Source organism: Ranitomeya variabilis, chromosome 6 (genome assembly GCF_051348905.1).
Source record: "Ranitomeya variabilis isolate aRanVar5 chromosome 6, aRanVar5.hap1, whole genome shotgun sequence".
Lineage (NCBI taxonomy): Eukaryota > Metazoa > Chordata > Amphibia > Anura > Dendrobatidae > Ranitomeya > Ranitomeya variabilis.
This window is the reverse complement of record NC_135237.1, coordinates 571456232-571478124: the sequence shown is the minus strand read 5'-3', so window position 1 is coordinate 571478124 and position 21893 is coordinate 571456232. Positions and strand designations below refer to the sequence as shown.

The 21893-nt window shown below is 50.3% G+C and overlaps 1 protein-coding gene across 3 annotated transcripts in view; it reads left to right on the top strand.

Annotated features, from left to right (window-relative positions):
• Nucleotides 1-10288: 10288 nt before the first annotated feature.
• Nucleotides 10289-21893, top strand: part of LOC143783124 (uncharacterized) — a 31962-nt gene continuing 20357 nt past the window's right edge. The window contains exons 1-3 of one of the 3 annotated variants that reach the window (XM_077271414.1): nt 10289-10400; nt 17845-17968; nt 20794-20867. In XM_077271414.1, the coding sequence (XP_077127529.1) occupies nt 17884-17968; nt 20794-20867 (159 nt within the window). In that variant the 5' untranslated portion in view covers nt 10289-10400; nt 17845-17883. Of the gene's footprint in view, nt 10401-17683; nt 17969-20793; nt 20868-21893 lie in introns of those variants that run through there. The other 2 variants (XM_077271413.1, XM_077271412.1) reach the window with 2 other exon arrangements.

Genomic DNA, 21893 nt, shown 5'->3' with positions numbered 1-21893 from the left:
CACCAGCGGAACACCGTCACACCACATACACACACTCTATACGCCGTACACACCTCACACTCACACATGCAGCCTCTTGCACGGTAGCACCAGCGGTACACCGTCACGAACACGGCGCTGCCAGGATCAGCCGAATGATTCACTGACTGCCGCCATGTTTGTACAGGAGGAGAGCATGCGCAGTTTTAATGTGACCGCCACTATCTGCACAAAGATGGCGGCGGTCTGATTTACTGCGCCTGTGTGAATTCCGCACAGGCGCAGTGAATCATTCGGCAGCAGATGCACAACGTATCTACAGGCAGAAGAAGCCGGTCACGTTAAAGGTTTTCCCACGAACTAAAGTTCATTTAAAAATTGTGTCTGACCGTGTACCAATCATACTATATAGCTCCTGGGCAGGGGAGGAAGCAAAAGACAATACTGACATTACAGCAGGGGATCACAGAGGATTCATTTTATGAGGTAAAATATTTCACTGTTTTTTTAAAAATATTTGACCTCACAAAATGTATCCTCTGCGATCTCTTGCTGTAATGTCAGTATTGTCTTTTGCTTCCTCCCCTGCCCAGGAGACGTGGTATGTTCGGTACACAGTCAGACACAGACAATTTTTAAACGTGAGAAAACCCCTTTAAAAAGCAAATATCAACGCCAACATGGCTCCTCCTAAAAAGTATGCCAATGACAATGAAAGGAAAGCAGCAAAGGCACAATGTTGAAGACACCAACAGGCAAATGAGACTCTTGAAGAGCAACAGCATCGCTGGGACAAAAACAAAGCATATAAGCGTAGGCGCCAAGCACATGAGTCCCCTGATGCAAAAGTTTAAATTATCACATGATGCCATTAGGCAACAACAGTGCTACATGCCTAGCCCCCATCGTGACATTACCGCCCTCCTGATGCGATAGCATCAGGCCTCCATCTAGTATATTAATAATTAAAATGTATATAAACTTTTATATAGCAAGTCGCCATGGACTTCCCCTGACGAAGCTGCTTTGGGCAGCGATGCGCTGGGCAGAGCGGCTCTGGTGAATCTCCACTAGGGAACTATGGTCATATGTATTGGCTATTTATCTTGGGGACCTCATGAGGTACATATGTCTTAAAGGAGTATAATATAGTGAGGCTACCATTGATATCCAGATGGCGACTTGCTATATAAATATATACATTTTAATTATTAATATTTACGGGATCTATTGTGATTGGTAATTTTTGCATTTTATTTTCCTTGTGAGTTTCTGTACTTGTATTTGTGCTATGATTGATAATTATTACCTACTGGAGTGTTATTTTTTTTATATAAGTGGCTGATAATATTTCATTATTAAGGAGATTTCTCGAGATTTTCACCAGTCTGCTCACCACTGTTGTGCATGCCGCTCTACACATGGTTTTGTTTTTAATTGTCGTTTTCGGTCTATTTGGCAATTTTGTATCAATAAAGCCCTTTTTTATGTATGGTATATGTTATGTGTGCACTATTTTTGCGCTCTTTCTTCTTGGTTTTACACATTCTTGTTAGCGCATTGAGCTGCACCCGGCTCTATGGGTCACTATTTCTAGTATATTCTGTGGTGCCCACTATTTCTATTGTATCACAGAACCTTATAGGGCGCGATCTCTGGCACGTCGGTCCACATGGCGCACAATGGAGCATTCCATCAGCCTTGTCTGCGTGTATGCTTTCTGCTATTGGATTAACTTGGCCACTACATGGTCGTTTTTTGAGTGGCATACAAAAACCATTCCTTAGTATTATGACCCTTAGTAATCACCTCACATTGATCAAAGATCTAATAGGATGATGAATTGGTGGTACGTTGTGTTGGAGCAGAAACGCAAATCGCTCAACTAACTCATTTGGACTTTTGCCTCAAAACTTCTTCATTCAGGTGCAAAGATTGTGAACATAGCTACATTATTGGGCAAGAATTATCTTTAATGAGGGATTTATGACCATTTTTAAAGCAATGGACTTGATGGGAATGACTATGTGACAGCAAGCGGCGATGTACGCTCACACTCGCGATGAGGCTCGAATAAGTTGCTCGGAGCAGCACTTGACTCCATTTGGGATGACAGATCTCACCGCAGAAAAAAAGGAAGCAGCTCTGCAGGACTTGATTGTGCACAAGGAAGGATCGGTCTATGGTTCTGAAATAGCTGATTGATCAGAAGTAAACATGACTATGTGTAATTAGTACAAAAAACTTGAACGCATTTTTTTTTTTTATAAACCACTTTTTTCAAATCTGTGGCCACGATTGCTCCAGAACCAGTTGGTCACTTGAGTCTGGCTTGTGCACACATTTTCAGTATAGAAGTGCCTGTGTGAAGATACCTTCAAATAGCAGACAGGAAATTTAAGAGAGGAAATGTAAGGGGTGCTGTCATAATGGACTCCTGGAAACACTATTGCCGGTAGGACTAATTACCCGTTTCCAGGACATTCCTCCTGAAAGCAACATTATGAGGTTGATCACGTTGCTGCCCTGCGGATCTTCTAATTTCTCGTATGGTCTACATAGGTTGTTTAGGACCAGATTCCAGTTCCATGCTGGAACAGAGTTTTTATTGAGCGCCTAAATCGGTCTGTGGCATAATCAAATCTTTCAATCCAAGGAAGACTAACTAGTGGATAATGCAGGAAGGCACTTAAAGCTGAAATCTGTACTTTCAGTTTTAACTTTTTCAAACCCTACTGGAAGAAGTCTAGAATAATTGGAATATCTTGACTTGAGATGTCTGACATTAAGTCTCTGTATTGTGAACAAAACTGTTTCCATATTTTCATATTGCCAATGTTACAGGCCTTCTATTTTTCTGGATAGTGGATATTGCTGGATCAAAAAAAACCCTCGATGTCTCAAGATGTCCTTTTCAGGGTCCAGGCTGATAGCTGTAGCAACTCCACATTGGGATGAAATACTGGCCCCTGGTAGAGATTGTGCCCTTAATGGTAAGAGGGTGGGAATGTCCAGAATCATTTGCTTCAGCAGGGGAAACTAGCTTCTCTTGGGCCAACATTGTACTATGAAGATTACTTTGGCCTGATCCTCTCAATTTTTTCTCAGCATTAATAAAGTGAGAAGGGTGTTGCATTGTATGTTAGGAAAACATCTCCAGAGATCCAAGCTTCAGAGACTGGTAGCTTTGGTAGCAACTCCACATTGGGATGAAATACTGGCCCCTGGAATAGATTGTGCCCTTAATGGTAAGAGGATGGGAATGTCCAGAACCATTTGCTTCAGCAAGGGAAACTAGCTTCTCTTGGGCCAACATTGTACTATGAAGATTACTTTGGCCTGATCCTCTCAATTTTTTCTCAGCACTTCCAGAATTGGAGGAAAAGCATGCACCAAACTCATGTTCCATATCTGGGACAAAGCATCTATTTCCGCTGAGCTGGTTCCTGGATTTAAGGAGAAGAATTTCTGAACTTTTGCATTTTCCCGTGGGGCAAATGGGTTTAACTGCGAGATACCCCAGTGATTGATTATCCGATTAAACTCTTTCCAGTTCAGTACCCATTCTGATGTCTGTACTTCCTTTGTGCTGAGAAAATCTGCAACCCTATTTAGAAACCTCTTCAGGTTTATAGATGAAACTGAAAGGACCATCTTCTCTGCCCAACGAAAGATGTTTGTGGCTAAAGCTTGGAGATGGTGATGTTAACTGCATATTTTTTTCTGGCCTTATATTTCTCATCCCATTTTGCTCTAGATTAAAGCTCTCTTGATGAGTGTAGCAAGGCGTCTACCACATATTTGGTAGACAACTTTCTACACTTATCAGGAGAGCTTTAAACTAGAGCAATATGCGATGGGAAATATATGGCCAGATAAAAATATGCAGCTAATTAATTCTTTTGAGAATCTTGCTATTAGAAGTGGACATAAAGAACAAAAACTTCTGAATTTAAACAGAGGAGCAAGAGAAACCGACTACAAACTAAAATGTGTCTATACAATTGCACAGAGCATGGGAAACAAACAAGGAGAATTGTAGTTGCTAATACAGGAAGAGAGATATGATGTCATAGGCATCATTGAAGCTTGTTGGGGTGATACACATGCTTGGAACACAAACCTTGAAGGCTACAACTTATCTATTAGAAACAGCATTAACGAAGTGAGAAGGGTGTTGCATTGTATGTTAGGAAAACATCTCCAGAGATCCAAGCTTCAGAGACTGGTAGCTTTGTATAAACTGTTTGGGTAAGAATTCAAGAAGAGAAGAACAGAAAGGACACTATTGTAGGTGTTTACTATAGGCCACCTGGACAGACTGAAGATATGGATGAACTTTTTTTTTTCTACATTGGATGTCTCTGTTCTCAAAAAAGTACGACATCATAATCATTAGGTTTAAATTTGTTGGGAATCTCTCAGGCAAAAGTACCGGGTCCATAAAATTCTTATATTCTCTTGCTGACAACTTTATCTTTCGAAAAGGTAGAAGAGAGAACAAGAGGATCTGCAATCTTGGACCTAATTCTTACCGACAGGGAGGAAATGGTCGAGGAAGTCAAGGTGGACGGGAATTTTGGAAGGAGCAATCATAATATCCTCAAATTTTGATTACAAGAGGAAGAAGCGAGGACTCAAACTTTAAGGTTGGACTTCAGAAAGGCAGATTTTAATGGACTCAGAAATAGGGTAGGAAAGGTTCAATGGACAGACATGTCCAAGAATGATGGGAGATTTTGCTAAATGAAATTTTCACTTTGCAATCAGTAACAATCCCGAAAAGAAGGAACAATTGGAAGCATTTAAAGAGACCAGGATGGATGAACACAGAACTTAATCACTTGTTAAAAAGAAAAAAAAGAAATGTATATCAAATTGAAGAGGGAGCATATCTAAAGAATATAATGCTGTCTGCAAGGCAAGCATTAGAAGAGCCAAAGCCAGTAATGAAGTGAGGCTTGCAAGGGAGACCACAAGCAATAAAAAAGGATTTGGGGTTATGACAAAAGCACAAGAAAAGGCAAAGATGCTATAGGATTTTTACATGATGAAAAGGGTGAAGTGCTCAGAAATGATGTTGAGAAGGCCGAACTTTTAAATTCTTATTTTGCACATACGTTCTCTAAGAAAGCAATTTTAACATCAATTGATCTTCATGGTGTTATTGAAGGAATAAAAGTCTATAAATGGAAAGATGGTGTGGGAACACTTAGCTAATTGAAATGAATTTACATCTCCTGGTCCAGATGAATTACATCCTAGGGTACCAAGAAGTATCGTTTCTCCTTGTGGAGAGTGACATGTTAAGCATGTCGAGATGAAAAGACTTAAAGCCGCAATGCTCCTCTGGGAAATATGCAAATTGTCTCTTCAGAGAGGAAGAGGACTAGAACTCTAGTGCCACCAATTGGAAGTAGCAATCCTAACAGTCAATGTCGACCCTTTAACGAGTCTTGTCACATGACTTAGGATAAAAGCCAAACCAGAATCTCAATTTGCAGACACTGTGTTTCGGGGTAGGGTACTGAAAGCGTTAGCAGAGGAAATTGCAGGACTACTGGCCAGAATCTTTGAAAAATCCTGGAGAACAGGATAAGTAACAGAAGATTGGAGAAGGGCAAATGTCCCTATCTTCAAAAACGGAAAGATGGAGCCTGGAAATTACAGGTCAGGGAGCCTTACTTCTATACCAGGAAAGATCTGGGAACAAACTATTAAACAGCATGTATGCAAGTACTTGGATAAGACGACAGTAATTAACCAGAGCCAGCATGGGTTTGTAGCAAACAAGTAATGACACACTAATCTAATTTCCTTCCATGATGGAATCATTGACTGGATGGATCAGGAACATGTTTTACAGTATATCTCGACTTCAGAAAACATTTGATTAAGTATGTCATACTATCCTTATTGAAAAAATGGGATGGGATGGGATTGAAAGCCTGCGGTTAGGTGGATTCATAACTGGCTCAGTGATCACATTCAAAGAGTGGTAATAAATGGTTGCACATCCAATTGGAAGAGTGTTTCATGTGGGTTCCACAGGGTTCTGTCCTGGCCCCAGTGTTGTTAAACATTTTTATAAATGATCTAGATAAGGAAACTAAAGGTAAACTGATCACATTTGCAGACGATGTAAAGCTAGGAGGGATAGCTAACACTGGAGAAGACAGAGAAAAGATTCTGAAGGATCTAGATATGCTTGAACAATGTGCATTGACTAATAAAATGGTATTTAACAGGAAGAAATGCAAGATTCTACATCTGGGCAAGAAAAATGAAAATTACATCTATAGAATGGGAGAAAGAGAACTAAGAAACAGCAAGTGTGAAAAAGACTTGGGTATACTAATAGATCACACACTGCACGTGAGTCAACAGCGTGATGCAGCAGCAAAAAGGGCAAACACAGTTTTAGGATATATTAAGAGAAGCATAGAGTCTAGATCACGTGAAGTAATTATCCCCCTCTACTCCTTGGTCAGACCTCATCTGGAGTACTGGGTCTATTTCTGGGCGCCACATTTTAAAAGCCATTGAAAAACTGGAGCAAGTTCAGAGAAGAGCTACCAGGATGGTGAGCAGACTGCAAAGTATGTCCTATGAGGAATGGTTAAAGGATCTGGGAAAGTTTATCTTTAAAAAAAGGCGAATGTGAAGGGCTGTCAGTGTAGAGGGATCATCATTATTCTCTCTTACGCATGCGAAAAGCGAGAAGCAATGGAATGAAACTGAAAGGAAGAAGATACAGATTAGATTTAGAAAAAACATTTTGACAGTGAGGGCGATCAATTAGTGGAACAGGCGGCCACTAGGTGGTGAGTTCTCCTCCAATAGAAGTCTTCAGAGGCTTTACAGACATCTGTCTGAGATGGTTTAGTGAATCCTGCATTGAGTAGGGAGGTGAACACTGACCCTAGAAGTCCCTTCCAACTTCGTCAAGGGGTAGGAAGGAACTTTGTTCCGAAACGCGCATCGAAGTGTGCACATCTCCAGGACCTGGGGGCACCTTAAGGTACAGATCTCCCTTCTCAATTTTTGCACTATGCACAATGCACTTTGATTATTAGGCTGGGGTCACACATGCGAGTTTTACGGACGTAAGAGCGCAGAAACTACGTCCGTAAAACTCGCATTACATACGGCACAATTATTCTCAATGGGGCTGCTCCTATTAGCCGTATATTACGGTTCAGTATTATACGGCTTTCTACGGCCGTACAAAATCGCAGCATGCTGCGTTTGTCAGCGTACTGCGCAAATAATACGCCAATGAAAGTCTATGGGGGCGCGAAAAATACGGATTCCACACTGACCTGCAGTGTGACTTGCGAGAAATACGCAGCGCTGTTAGTGAAAAGTCGGTAATTCAATTGCCGGCTTTTCATTTCTCCTGCACAAACCCGACAGGATATGAGACAGGGTTACATACAGTAAACCATCTCATATCCCCTTTTTTTTTGCATATTCCACACTACTGTTAGTAGTGTGTATGTGCAAAATTTCAGCGCTGTAGCTGCTGAAATAAAGGGTTAAATGGCGGAAAAAATTGGCGTGGGCTCCCGCGCAATTTTCTCCGCCAGAGTGGTAAAGCCAGTGACTGAGGGCAGATATTAATAGCCAGGAGAGGGTCCATGGTTATTGGCCCCCCCGTGGCTACAAACATCTGCCCCCAGCCACCCCAGAAAAGGCACATCTGGAAGATGCGCCTATTCTGGCACTTGGCCACTCTCTTCCCACTCCCTGTAGCGGTGGGATATGGGGTAATGAAGGGTTAATGCCACCTTGCTATTGTAAGGTGACATTAAGCCAGATTAATAATGGAGAGGCGTCAGTTATGACACCTATCCATTATTAATCCAATTGTAGGAAAGGGTTAAAAAACACACACACACATGATTACAAAGTAGTTTAATGAAATAAACACAGCGGTTGTTGTAATAATTTATTGTTCTCCCATTCCATTTCCAGGACCTCGCTTGGCAACATAATAAACGCACAAGATACATACCTTCTGATGTACTGTCAGGTCCCACGAAGTAATCCATCTGAAGGGGTTAACTAATATTACAGGCAGGAGCCCTGCAAATGCAGCTGTGCTCCGTGCTTGTAATCCCCGGGGAATGAATGAAATGTAGGTCATTGACCTACATTTCCTTCAGTCGCGGTGAGGCGCCCTCTGCTGGATGTCCTCATGAACTGCAGCCTGGGAACTTTTTCCCACGCTCCAGGTCATATGAGGACATCCACCAGGGGGCGCATCACCGCGACTGAAGGAAATGTAGGTCAATGACCTACATTTCATTCATTCCCCGGGGATTACAAGCACGGAGCACAGCTGCATTTGCAGGGCTCCTGCCTGTAATATTAGTTAACCCCTTCAGATGGATTACTTCGTGGGACGAGATCTGACAGCAGAAGGTATGTATCTTGTGCGTTTATTATGTTGCCAAGCGAGGTCCTGGAAATGGAATGGGAGAACAATAAATTATTACAACAACCGCTGTGTTTATTTCATTAAACTACTTTGTAATCATGTGTGTGTGTGTTTTTTAACCCTTTCCTACAATTGGATTAATAATGGATAGGTGTCATAATTGACGCCTCTCCATTATTAATCTGGCTTAATGTCACCTTACAATAGCAAGGTGGCATTAACCCTTCATTACCCCATATCCCACCGCTACACGGGAGTGGGAAGAGAGTGGCCAAGTGCCAGAATAGGCGCATCTTCCAGATGTGCCTTTTCTGGGGTGGCTGGGGGCAGTTGTTTGTAGCCAGGGGGGGCCAATAACCATGGACCCTCTCCTGGCTATTAATATCTGCCCTCAGTCACTGGCTTTACCACTCTGGCGGAGAAAATTGCGCGGGAGCCCACGCCAATTTTTTCCGCCATTTAACCCTTTATTTCAGCAGCTACAGCGCTGAAATTTTGCACATACACACTACTAACATTAGTAATGTGGAATATGCAAAAAAAAAGGGGATATGAGATGGTTTACTGTATGTAATCATGTCTCATATCCTGTCGGGTTTGTGCAGGAGAAATGAAAAGCCGGCAATTGAATTACCGGCTTATCACAGATATCGCGCTGAATGAAATCTAAATACAGAATATATATATATGTGTCTCAATGACATATATATATATATATATATATATATATATATATATATATATATATATATATATATATATATATATATATATATATATACTGTATATATGTTTTCCCTAACATTTGAGCACATAAATCCATTAGATGTCGGTTTTGCAAGCCTGCGCGAAAATCTCGCAGTACGGATGCCATACGGATTACATACGGAGGATGCCATGCGCAAAATACGCTGACACACCCTGACTACGGATCAATATTTTGGGGACATTTCTCCGTATTACGGCCGTAGTACGGATGTATAATACGTGGCGTATTTTCTTACGCCATGTGTGACCCCAGCCTTACACGGAGGTTTGGCTGTTTATCTTGTGACACTGCTGCAGGTTGTCTTCTGCTAAATATATATTTTATTATTTATATTTTTTCTTGAACATTTAACTTTTTTGCAAACATTTTACTTCAGAACCATTTTTTTTATTTTCACAAGTGTAAAAACAGAAATTTAACCATAAATTTTGTTGTGCAATTTTTCCTGAGTACGCCGATACCCCATATGTGGAGGTAAACCACTGTTTGGGCTCATGGCAGAGCTTGGAAGAGAAGGAGCACCGTTTGACTGTTTCAATGCAGAATTGGCTGGAATTGAGATCGGACGCCATGTCGTGTTTCCTGAGCCCCTGATGTGCCTAAACAGTGGAAACCCCCACAAGTGACCCCATTATGGAAACTAGACCCGTAAGGAACTTATCTAGATGTGTGGTGAGCACGTTCAACCCCCAGGTGCTTCACAGAAGTTTATAACGTAGAGCCGTGAAAATAAAAAATCGCATTTGTTTTCACAAAAATGATTTTTTCGCCCACAAATTCTTATTTTCACAAGGGTAACAGGAGAAATTAGACCACAAAACTTGTTGTGCAATTTCTCCTGAGTACGACGATACCCCATATGTGTCCCGGGAAGGAACTAAACACTACAACTCCCAGCACGTCCCAGGAAGGAACTAAACACTACAACTCCCAGCACGTCCCAGGAAGGAACTAAACACTACAACTCCCAGCATGTCCTTGTTCTCTGAGGTGAAGAGAATCCTCGGCTCCATCATTTCTCCTCACAGCACAAGCTCCTCCCCCTCAGGTCACATGGTCACCACAAAGGTCCTTCATCCACCACTGAAAATGTCAGCGCTGAGCTCCGCCCCCTCACGTGACTGGTCGCATGGTGATGACGTCATCACAGGCCCTTCACTCCTAGATGACAAGCTGCAAATCAGTCAGGAAAATCTACAGAGAGAAGAGGTAATGGCGGGAGATACATGGGGGCTGTGGGAGGTCAGCGGTGTGGGGGCACTGGAGATACATGGGGGCTGTGGGAGGTCAGCAGTGTGGGGGGCACTGGAGATACATGGGGGCTGTGGGGGGTCAGCGGTGTGGGGGGCACTGGAGATACATGGAGGCTGTGGGAGGTCAGCGATGTGGGGGGCACTGGAGATACCTGGGGGCTGTGGGAGGTCAGCGGTGTGGGGGGCACTGGAGATACATGGGGGCTGTGGGAGGTCAGCGGTGTGGGGGGCACTGGAGATACATGGGGGCTGTGGGAGGTCAGAGGTGTGGGGGGCACTGGAGATACTGGGGGCTGTGGGAGGTCAGCGATGTGGGGGGCACTGGAGATACATGGGGGCTGTGGGGGGTCAGCGGTGTGGGGGGCACTGGAGATACATGGGGGCTGTGGGAGGTCAGCGGTGTGGGGGGCACTGGAGATACATGGGGGCTGTGGGAGGTCAGCGGTGTGGGGGGCACTGGAGATACATGGGGGCTGTGGGAGGTCAGCGGTGTGGGGGGCACTGGAGATACATGGAGGCTGTGGGAGGTCAGTGGTGTGGGGGGCACTGGAGATACATGGAGGCTGTGGGAGGTCAGCGGTGTGGGGGGCACTGGAGATACATGGAGGCTGTGGGAGGTCAGCGGTGTGGGGGGCACTGGAGATACATGGGAGCTGTGGGGGGTCAGCGGTGTGGGGGGCACTGGAGATACATGGAGGCTGTGGGAGGTCAGCGATGTGGGGGGCACTGGAGATACATGGAGGCTGTGGGAGGTCAGCGGTGTGGGGGGCACTGGAGATACATGGAGGCTGTGGGAGGTCAGCGGTGTGGGGGGCACTGGAGATACATGGAGGCTGTGGGAGGTCAGCGGTGTGGGGGGCACTGGAGATACATGGAGGCTGTGGGAGGTCAGTGGTGTGAGGGGCACTGGAGATACATGGGGGCTGTGGGAGGTCAGCGGTGTGGGGGGCACTGGAGATACATGGGGGCTGTGGGAGGTCAACGATGTGGGGGGCACTGGAGATACATGGGGGCTGTGGGAGGTCAGCGGTGTGGGGGGCACTGGAGATACATGGAAACTGGGAGGTCAGTGGTGTGGGGGGCACTGGATATATATAGAGGCTGTGGGAGGTCAGCGGTGTGGGGGTCACTGGATATATATAGAGGCTGTGGGAGGTCAGCGGTGTGGGGGGCACTGGAGATACATGGGGGCTGTGGGAGGTCAGCGGTGTGGGGGGCACTGGAGATACATGGGGGCTGTGGGAGGTCAGCGGTGTGGGGGGCACTGGAGATACATGGGGGGCTGTGGGAGGTCAGCGGTGTGGGGGGCACTGGAGATACATGGGGGCTGTGGGAGGTCAGCGGTGTGGGGGGCACTGGAGATACATGGGGGCTGTGGGAGGTCAGCGGTGTGGGGGGCACTGGAGATACATGGGGGCTGTGGGAGGTCAGCGGTGTGGGGGGCACTGGAGATACATGGGGGCTGTGGGAGGTCAGCGGTGTGGGGGGCACTGGAGATACATGGGGGCTGTGGGAGGTCAGCGGTGTGGGGGGCACTGGAGATACATGGGGGCTGTGGGAGGACAGCGGTGTGGGGGGCACTGGAGATACATGGGGGCTGTGGGAGGTCAGCGATGTGGGGGGCACTGGAGATACATGGAGGCTGTGGGAGGTCAGTGGTGTGGGGGGCACTGGAGATACATGGAAACTGGGAGGTCAGTGGTGTAAGGGTCACTGGATATATATAGAGGCTGTGGGAGGTCAGCGATGTGGGGGGCACTGGAGATACATGGAGGCTGTGGGAGGTCAGCGGTGTGGGGGGCACTGGAGATACATGGAAACTGGGAGGTCAGTGGTGTAAGGGTCACTGGATATATATAGAGGCTGTGGGAGGTCAGCGGTGTGGGGGGCACTGGAGATACATGGGGGCTGTGGGAGGTCAGCGGTGTGGGGGGCACTGGAGATACATGGGGGCTGTGGGAGGTCAGCGATGTGGGGGCACTGGAGATACATGGGGGCTGTGGGAGGTCAGCGGTGTGGGGGGCACTGGAGATACATGGAGGCTGTGGGAGGTCAGCGGTGTGGGGGGCACTGGAGATACATGGAGGCTGTGGGAGGTCAGTGGTGTGGGGGGCACTGGAGATACATGGGGGCTGTGGGAGGTCAGCGGTGTGGGGGGCACTGGAGATACATGGGGGCTGTGGGAGGTCAGTGGTGTGGGGGCACTGGAGATACATGGAGGCTGTGGGAGGTCAGCGGTGTGGGGGGCACTGGAGATACATGGGGGCTGTGGGAGGTCAGCGGTGTGGGGGGCACTGGAGATACATGGAGGCTGTGGGAGGTCAGCGGTGTGGGGGGCACTGGAGATACATGGGGGCTGTGGGAGGTCAGCGGTGTGGGGGGCACTGGAGATACATGGAGGCTGTGGGAGGTCAGCGGTGTGGGGGGCACTGGAGATACATGGGGGCTGTGGGAGGTCAGCGGTGTGGGGGGCACTGGAGATACATGGGGGCTGTGGGAGGTCAGCGGTGTGGGGGGCACTGGAGATACATGGGGGCTGTGGGAGGTCAGCGGTGTGGGGGGCACTGGACATACATGGGGGCTGTGGGAGGTCAGCGGTGTGGGGGGCACTGGAGATACATGGGGGCTGTGGGAGGTCAGCGGTGTGGGGGGCACTGGAGATACATGGGGGCTGTGGGAGGTCAGCGGTGTGGGGGGCACTGGAGATACATGGGGGCTGTGGGAGGTCAGCGGTGTGGGGGGCACTGGAGATACATGGGGGCTGTGGGGGGGCACTGGAGATACATGGAGGCTGTGGGAGGTCAGCGGTGTGGGGGGCACTGGAGATACATGGAGGCTGTGGGAGGTCAGTGGTGTGGGGGGCACTGGAGATACATGGGGGCTGTGGGAGGTCAGCGGTGTGGGGGGCACTGGAGATACATGGGGCTGTGGGAGGTCAGCGGTGTGGGGGGCACTGGGGATACATGGGGCTGTGGGAGGTCAGCGGTGTGGGGGGCACTGGAGTTACATGGAGGCTGTGGGGGGTCAGCGGTATGGGGGGCACTGGAGATACATGGGGGCTGTGGGAGGTCAGCGGTGTGGGGGGCACTGGAGATACATGGGTGCTGTGGGGGGTCAGCGGTGTGGGGGGCACTGGAGATACATGGGGGCTGTGGGAGGTCAGTGGTGTGGGGGGCACTGGAGATACATGAGGGGTGTGGGGGGCACTGGAGATACATGGGGGCTGTGGGAGGTCAGCGGTGTGGGGGGCACTGGAGATACATGGGGGCTGTGGGAGGTCAGCGGTTTGGGGGCACTGGAGATACAGGGAGGCTGTGGGAGGTCAGTGGTGTGGGGGGCACTGGAGATACATGGGGCTGTGGGAGGTCAGCGGTGTGGGGGGCTGTGGGAGGTCAGCAGTGTGGGGGGCACTGGAGATACATGGGAGCTGTGGGAGGTCAGCGGTGTGGGGGGCACTGGAGATACATGGGGGCTGTGGGAGGTCAGTGGTGTGGGGGGCACTGGAGATACATGGAGGCTGTGGGAGGTCAGTGGTGTGGGGGGCACTGGAGATACATGGGGGCTGTGGGGGGCACTGGAGATACATGGAGGCTGTGGGAGGTCAGCGGTGTGGGGGGCACTGGAGATACATGGGGGCTGTGGGAGGTCAGCGGTGTGGGGGGCACTGGAGATACATGGGGTCTGGGAGGTCAGCGGTGTGGGGGGCACTGGGGATACATGGGGGCTGTGGGAGGTCAGCGGTGTGGGGGGCACTGGAGATACATGGGGGCTGTGGGAGGTCAGCGGTGTGGGGGGCACTGGAGATACATGGAGGCTGTGGGGGGTCAGCGGTGTGGGGGGCACTGGAGATACATGGAGGCTGTGGGAGGTCAGCGGTGTGGGGGGCACTGGAGATACATGGGGGCTGTGGGAGGTCAGCGGTGTGCGGGGCACTGGAGATACATGGAGGCTGTGGGAGGTCAGCGGTGTGGGGGGCACTGGAGATACATGGGGGCTGTGGGAGGTCAGCGGTGTGGGGGGCACTGGAGATACATGGGGGCTGTGGGAGGTCAGTGGTGTGGGGGGCACTGGAGATACATGGAGGCTGTGGGAGGTCAGTGGTGTGGGGGGCACTGGAGATACATGGGGGCTGTGGGGGGCACTGGAGATACATGGGGGGCTGTGGGAGGTCAGCGGTGTGGGGGGCACTGGAGATACATGGGGGCTGTGGGAGGTCAGCGGTGTGGGGGGCACTGGGGATACATGGGGGCTGTGGGAGGACACCGGTGTGGGGGGCACTGGAGATACATGGGGGCTGTGGGAGGTCAGCGGTGTGGGGGGCACTGGAGATACATGGAGGCTGTGGGGGGTCAGCGGTGTGGGGGGCACTAGAGATACATGGAGGCTGTGGGAGGTCAGCGGTGTGGGGGGCACTGGAGATACATGGGGGCTGTGGGAGGTCAGCGGTGTGCGGGGCACTGGAGATACATGGAGGCTGTGGGAGGTCAGCGGTGTGGGGGGCACTGGAGATACATGGGGGCTGTGGGAGGTCAGCGGTGTGGGGGGCACTGGAGATACATGGGGGCTGTGGGGGGTCAGCGGTGTGGGGGGCACTGGAGATACATGGAGGCTGTGGGAGGTCAGCGGTGTGGGGGGCACTGGAGATACATGGAAACTGGGAGGTCAGTGGTGTAAGGGTCACTGGATATATATAGAGGCTGTGGGACGTCAGCGGTGTGGGGGGCACTGGAGATACATGGAGGCTGTGGGAGGTCAGCGGTGTGGGGGGCACTGGAGATACATGGAGGCTGTGGGAGGTCAGCGGTGTGGGGGGCACTGGAGATACATGGGGGCTGTGGGGGGCACTGGAGATACATAGGGGCTGTGAGAGGTCAGCGGTTTGGGGGGCACTGGAGATACATGGAGGCTGTGGGAGGTCAGCGGTGTGGGGGGCACTGGAGATACATAGGGGCTGTGGGAGGTCAGCGGTGTGGGGAGCACTGGAGATACATGGGGCTGTGGGAGGTCAGCGGTGTGGGGGGCACTGGAGATACATGGGGGCTGTGGGAGGTCAGCGGTGTGGGGGGCACTGGAGATACATGGAGGCTGTGGGAGGTCAGTGGTGTGGGGGGCACTGGAGATACATGGGGGCTGTGGGAGGTCAGCGGTGGGGGCACTGGAGATACATGGAGGCTGTGGGAGGTCAGCGGTGTGGGGGGCACTGGAGATACATGGGGGCTGTGGGAGGTCAGCGGTGTGGGGGGCACTGGAGATACATGGAGGCTGTGGGAGGTCAGCGGTGTGGGGGGCACTGGAGATACATGGGGGCTGTGGGAGGTCAGCGGTGGGGGCACTGGAGATACATGGAGGCTGTGGGAGGTCAGCGGTGTGGGGGGCACTGGAGATACATGGGGGCTGTGGGAGGTCAGCGGTGTGGGGGGCACTGGAGATACATGGGGTCTGGGAGGTCAGCGGTGTGGGGGGCACTGGAGATACATGGGGGCTGTGGGAGGTCAGCGGTGGGGGCACTGGAGATACATGGAGGCTGTGGGAGGTCAGCGGTGTGGGGGGCACTGGGGATACATGGGGGCTGTGGGAGGTCAGCGGTGTGGGGGGCACTGGAGATACATGGGGGCTGTGGGAGGTCAGCGGTGTGGGGGGCACTGGAGATACATGGAGGCTGTGGGGGGTCAGCGGTGTGGGGGGTACTGGAGATACATGGAGGCTGTGGGAGGTCAGCGGTGTGGGGGGCACTGGAGATACATGGGGGCTGTGGGAGGTCAGCGGTGTGCGGGGCACTGGAGATACATGGAGGCTGTGGGAGGTCAGCGGTGTGGGGGGCACTGGAGATACATGGGGGCTGTGGGAGGTCAGCGGTGTGGGGGGCACTGGAGATACATGGGGGCTGTGGGAGGTCAGTGGTGTGGGGGGCACTGGAGATACATGGAGGCTGTGGGAGGTCAGTGGTGTGGGGGGCACTGGAGATACATGGGGGCTGTGGGGGGCACTGGAGATACATGGAGGCTGTGGGAGGTCAGCGGTGTGGGGGGCACTGGAGATACATGGGGGCTGTGGGAGGTCAGCGGTGTGGGGGGCACTGGGGATACATGGGGGCTGTGGGGGGGCACTGGAGATACATGGGGGCTGTGGGAGGTCAGCGGTGTGGGGGGCACTGGAGATACATGGAGGCTGTGGGGGGTCAGCGGTGTGGGGGGCACTAGAGATACATGGAGGCTGTGGGAGGTCAGCGGTGTGGGGGGCACTGGAGATACATGGGGGCTGTGGGAGGTCAGCGGTGTGGGGGGCACTGGGGATACATGGGGGCTGTGGGGGGGCACTGGAGATACATGGGGGCTGTGGGAGGTCAGCGGTGTGGGGGGCACTGGAGATACATGGAGGCTGTGGGGGGTCAGCGGTGTGGGGGGCACTAGAGATACATGGAGGCTGTGGGAGGTCAGCGGTGTGGGGGGCACTGGAGATACATGGGGGCTGTGGGAGGTCAGCGGTGTGGGGGGCACTGGAGATACATGGGGGCTGTGGGGGGTCAGCGGTGTGGGGGGCACTGGAGATACATGGAGGCTGTGGGAGGTCATCGGTGTGGGGGCACTGGAGATACATGGGGCCTGTGGGAGGTCAGTGGTGTGGGGGGCACTGGAGATACATGGGGGCTGTGGGGGGTCAGCGGTGTGGGGGGCACTGGAGATACATGGAGGCTGTGGGAGGTCAGCGGTGTGGGGGGCACTGGAGATACATGGAAACTGGGAGGTCAGTGGTGTAAGGGTCACTGGATATATATAGAGGCTGTGGGACGTCAGCGGTGTGGGGGGCACTGGAGATACATGGAGGCTGTGGGAGGTCAGCGGTGTGGGGGGCACTGGAGATACATGGAGGCTGTGGGAGGTCAGCGGTGTGGGGGGCACTGGAGATACATGGGGGCTGTGGGGGGCACTGGAGATACATAGGGGCTGTGAGAGGTCAGCGGTTTGGGGGGCACTGGAGATACATGGAGGCTGTGGGAGGTCAGCGGTGTGGGGGGCACTGGAGATACATAGGGGCTGTGGGAGGTCAGCGGTGTGGGGAGCACTGGAGATACATGGGGCTGTGGGAGGTCAGCGGTGTGGGGGGCACTGGAGATACATGGGGGCTGTGGGAGGTCAGCGGTGTGGGGGGCACTGGAGATACATGGGGGCTGTGGGAGGTCAGCGGTGGGGGCACTGGAGATACATGGAGGCTGTGGGAGGTCAGCGGTGTGGGGGGCACTGGAGATACATGGGGGCTGTGGGAGGTCAGCGGTGTGGGGGGCACTGGAGATACATGGAGGCTGTGGGAGGTTAGCGGTGTGGGGCGCACTGGAGATACATGGAGGCTGTGGGAGGTCAGCGATGTGGAGGATTCTGGGTAATGATGATATTGTCTGTGAGGTTCCTGTAAGGTGTCAGGACGTCGCCGTCTATCTCTCCATGGAGCAGTGGGAGGATCTAGAAGGACACCAGGATCGGTACGAGGACGCCGTGATGGAGTCCGGTCAGCCCCGCACATCTCCAGGTGAGAGGAGACCTGTAGGAGGTGACGTCCTGAGCCCCCGTTATGTCATGTAGGGCAGGATATTCTGTGTAGCAGAATTCATCTTGCAGAGTTTTCTTCAGACGTTCCGTGTTTGATACTTTCCTTAGCGCTCTTTCATATGGTGGACTACACTTTTCTCATACCCCAAGATCAGACAACAGAGCAGGTGGAGGCGTTGGTCTGCTCCTTTCACCCAAATGTACCTTCCAAGTTATCCCCCAAGTACCCTCACTTGTATTCCCTTCCTTTGAGGTCCATGCTGTCAGACTCTACGTCCCCTTCTCCATGCGAGTGGCGGTGGTGTATCGTCCTCCCGGCCCCTCTCATCAGTTCCTGGATCATTTTGCCACCTGGCTTCCACACTTTCTCTCCTGTGACACCCCCACCCTTATCATGGGTGATTTCAACATCCCCATTGCTTCTCACCTTTTATCTCTAACCTCCTCTTTCGGCCTCTTGCAGCATACTAACTCTCCAACGCATGAAGATGGAAACTCCCTCAACTTGGTCTTCTCCCGGCTTTGTTCACTGGATGATTTCACAAACTCCCCTCTCCCGCTATCTGACCACAACCTTCTTCTCTTTGTTTGTCCAACAGGGGCAGTATACAATCAGTAGATTTGGTTTCCAGTACCATCTCTATGCTGACGACACCCAATTATACACCTCTTCTCCTGCTTTCACGCCGACCTTCTTAGAAAACACCAGTGATTGTCTTACCGCTGTCTCTAACATCATGTCCTCTCTCTATCTGAAACTGAACCTGTCAAAAACTGAACTCCTCGTGTTCTCTCCCTCTACTAACCTACCTTTGCCTGACATTGCCATCTCCGTGTGCGGTTCCACCATTACTCCCAAGCAACATGCCCGCTGCCTTTGGGTCATCCTTGATTCCGAGCTTTCATTCACCCCCCACATCCGATCACTGGCTCGCTCTTCTTATCTGCATCTCAAAAACATTTTTAGAATTCGCCCTTTTCTTACTGTCTCACTTATTCATTCGCGTCTGGACTATTGTAACTCTCTACTAATCGGCCTCCCTCTTACCAAACTCTCCCCGCTCCAATCTGTCCTGAATGCTGCTGCCAGGATCATATTCCTCACCAACTGTTACACCGATGCCTCTACCTTGTGCCAGTCATTACACTGGCTACCCATCCACTCCAGAATCCAGTACAAAACTACTACCCTCATCCACAAAGCACTCCATGGCTCAGCACCACCCTACATCTCCTCTCTGGTCTCAGTCTACCACCCTACCCGTGCCCTCCGCTCCGCTAATGACCTAAGGTTAGCATCCTCAATAACCAGAACCTCCCACTCCCGTCTCCAAGACTTTACACGTGCTGCGCCGATTCTTTGGAATGCATTACCTAGGTTAATACGATTAATCCCCAATCCCCACAGTTTTAAGCGTGCCCTAAAAACTCATTTGTTCAGACTGGCCTACCGCCTCAACACATTAACCTAACTATCCCTGGGTGGCCTATTAAAAAAAACAAAAAACAAAAACATGTTCCTCACATCATGTTCTCATACACTTTATGCAGTTAATAGCCTCTGTGTCTGTACTGCTACATACTTAGGCTGATAACTGGTTCATGCAGCTTTACATGAACACCCGAGCCTTACACTATGGCCGGTCCAAATAACTAAAGCAATTGTTACCATCCACCTCTTGTGTCTCCCCTTTTCCTCATAGTTTGTAGCTTGCGAGCAGCAGGGCCCTCATTCCTCCTGGTATCTGTTTTGAACTGTGATTTCTGTTATGCTGTAATGTCTATTGTCTGTACAAGTCCCCTCTATAAGTTGTAAAGCGCTGCGGAATATGTTGGCGCTATATAAATAAAAATTATTATTATTATATTATTATTATTGGCGCCAGTGTTTCCCGACATCCAGGACATCAGATCTCGTACATGGAACGTTTCCGCCCATTTGATCTTTATCTCTGGTCTCTGCGGTTCCAGCACTCGGATCACTGGTTGTGGAGTTATATCTTTTACTGGTTTCCACAATGTATGTGTCCATGTTTGTGGATGTGGTGGAGGAATCTGTAATAGGCAGATGGCTCCAGTGAGAATAGTGCGACCTTGTAGTAAAATCTACCTATTAATGAGCCATTTACAGCACATTGCTCAGCGGCGCAGCATAGACACCAACGCGTTTCAACTTACATCTTAATGACGACAATTTAAGTGGCTCATTAATAGCGATATTTCACTACAAGGTCACAGTTTTCTCCCTGCATCCACCCTGCCTTTATCCTGTTCCTACACGGCTGCTATCTGTGCGAGTCCCGGACCTTAGGAATCCATGCAGCAGCCAGGTGTTTTGTGCTTGTGGTGGAGGAATCGCTACAATGGAGATTTATAGAACCTTTATCCAGAGGTTACAGTACAATGTAAATCAATGGGGGGAAAAAAGCTGTGCTGAAAAATCTACACGGAAAATGCAGCAGATTCATAAAAGGAGCACGTCACTTCTTTGTGCAGATCTGCTGCATTTCTGCACCCAGTCCATAATAGAAATCTGCAGTGGGGGGGAAAAAGGAAGAAATCCGCCCAAAAATCTGCAACGTGTGCACAGACCAAAAAAAGGCGCAGATTCTGACCTGCGTTTTCTGCCAAGAAATGCAGAATTTCCACAGAAAATTCCACAGTCGAATCTGCGACGTGTGCACAGCCTTAGAAGCTGTCCATTGTTATAAGACCCCGATAACCCAGGAACAGGAGGTGATGAGAGAAGTGTGTGATAGACGGATCTCCATGGACTCCACCACTGAGTGTCTGTGTCTCCCCCAGATGGATCCAGAAGCCCCCCGGAGAGCTGTCCCCGTCCTCAGTGTACCCCGGACCCTGCAGAGGAGAATCATCAGGTAGGGGGGGCCGAGCTCTAGTGTCTGGACGGGGTCTTTTGTTCTTGTAGTCGTACTTGTCATAAATTATTGTAATCCTCTAGCAAGTAGGAGCGCACAGACCGTTGGTTAAGTGTAAAAATGTAATATTTAATGGAATGTTACCTAAAATGGTAATAAACAATACAATATAATACACAAAGCGAGACGGAAGAGGCCTCAGCACGGGGAGTGCAGGCCACACATACAGTGCCTTGCAAAAGTATTCAGCCCCCTGGAACATTTCATCCTTTTCCCACATATCATGCCTCAAACATAAAGATTCCAAATGTAACTTTTTGGTGAAGAATTTCAGTTTTTGAATTTCCACAAGGATTTAAAGTAACCAATAAATTTCATTCAACTTCACAATTGTGTTCCACTTGTTGTTGATTCTTCACCAAAAATTTACATTTGGTATCTATATGTTTGAAGCCTGATATGTGGGAAAAGGTTGAAAAGTTCCAGGGGGCTGAATACTTTTGCAAGGCACTGTATAAAGCCATGGAAGTGTTCAATAATGATAAAATGTGGATTCAGATCAATAAAATGTGTCAATTTTAAAGTGCAAGTATTCGTGACCTGTAAAGGAAATGATAGGAAGTTTTCTATTTATTGTGAAATAATTAATTTGAACATTGTTCCGTGCATTTGTATTCAGCCCCCAAGTCAAAACTTTGTAGGACCCCATTTTGCTGCAGTTACTTTTGGGGTCTGTCTCCTGATTTTTTTCATCCAGAGGTGACATTCTGCCTCTTCCTCTTTGCACACTCGCTCGGTCAGATTGGATGGAGACATCTGTGACCAGTAATTTTCACGTCTTGTCACAGATTCTCTGGGATTTGGGTCTGGACGGTGACTGGGCCGCTGACACACAGGAATATGCTCTGACCTAAACCCTCCACTGTGGCTCTGGCAGGATGTTTAGGGTCGATGTCCTGGTGGAAGGTGGACCTACGCCCCAGCCTCAGGTCTTGTGCAGCCTCTAACAGGTTTTCCCCAGGATTG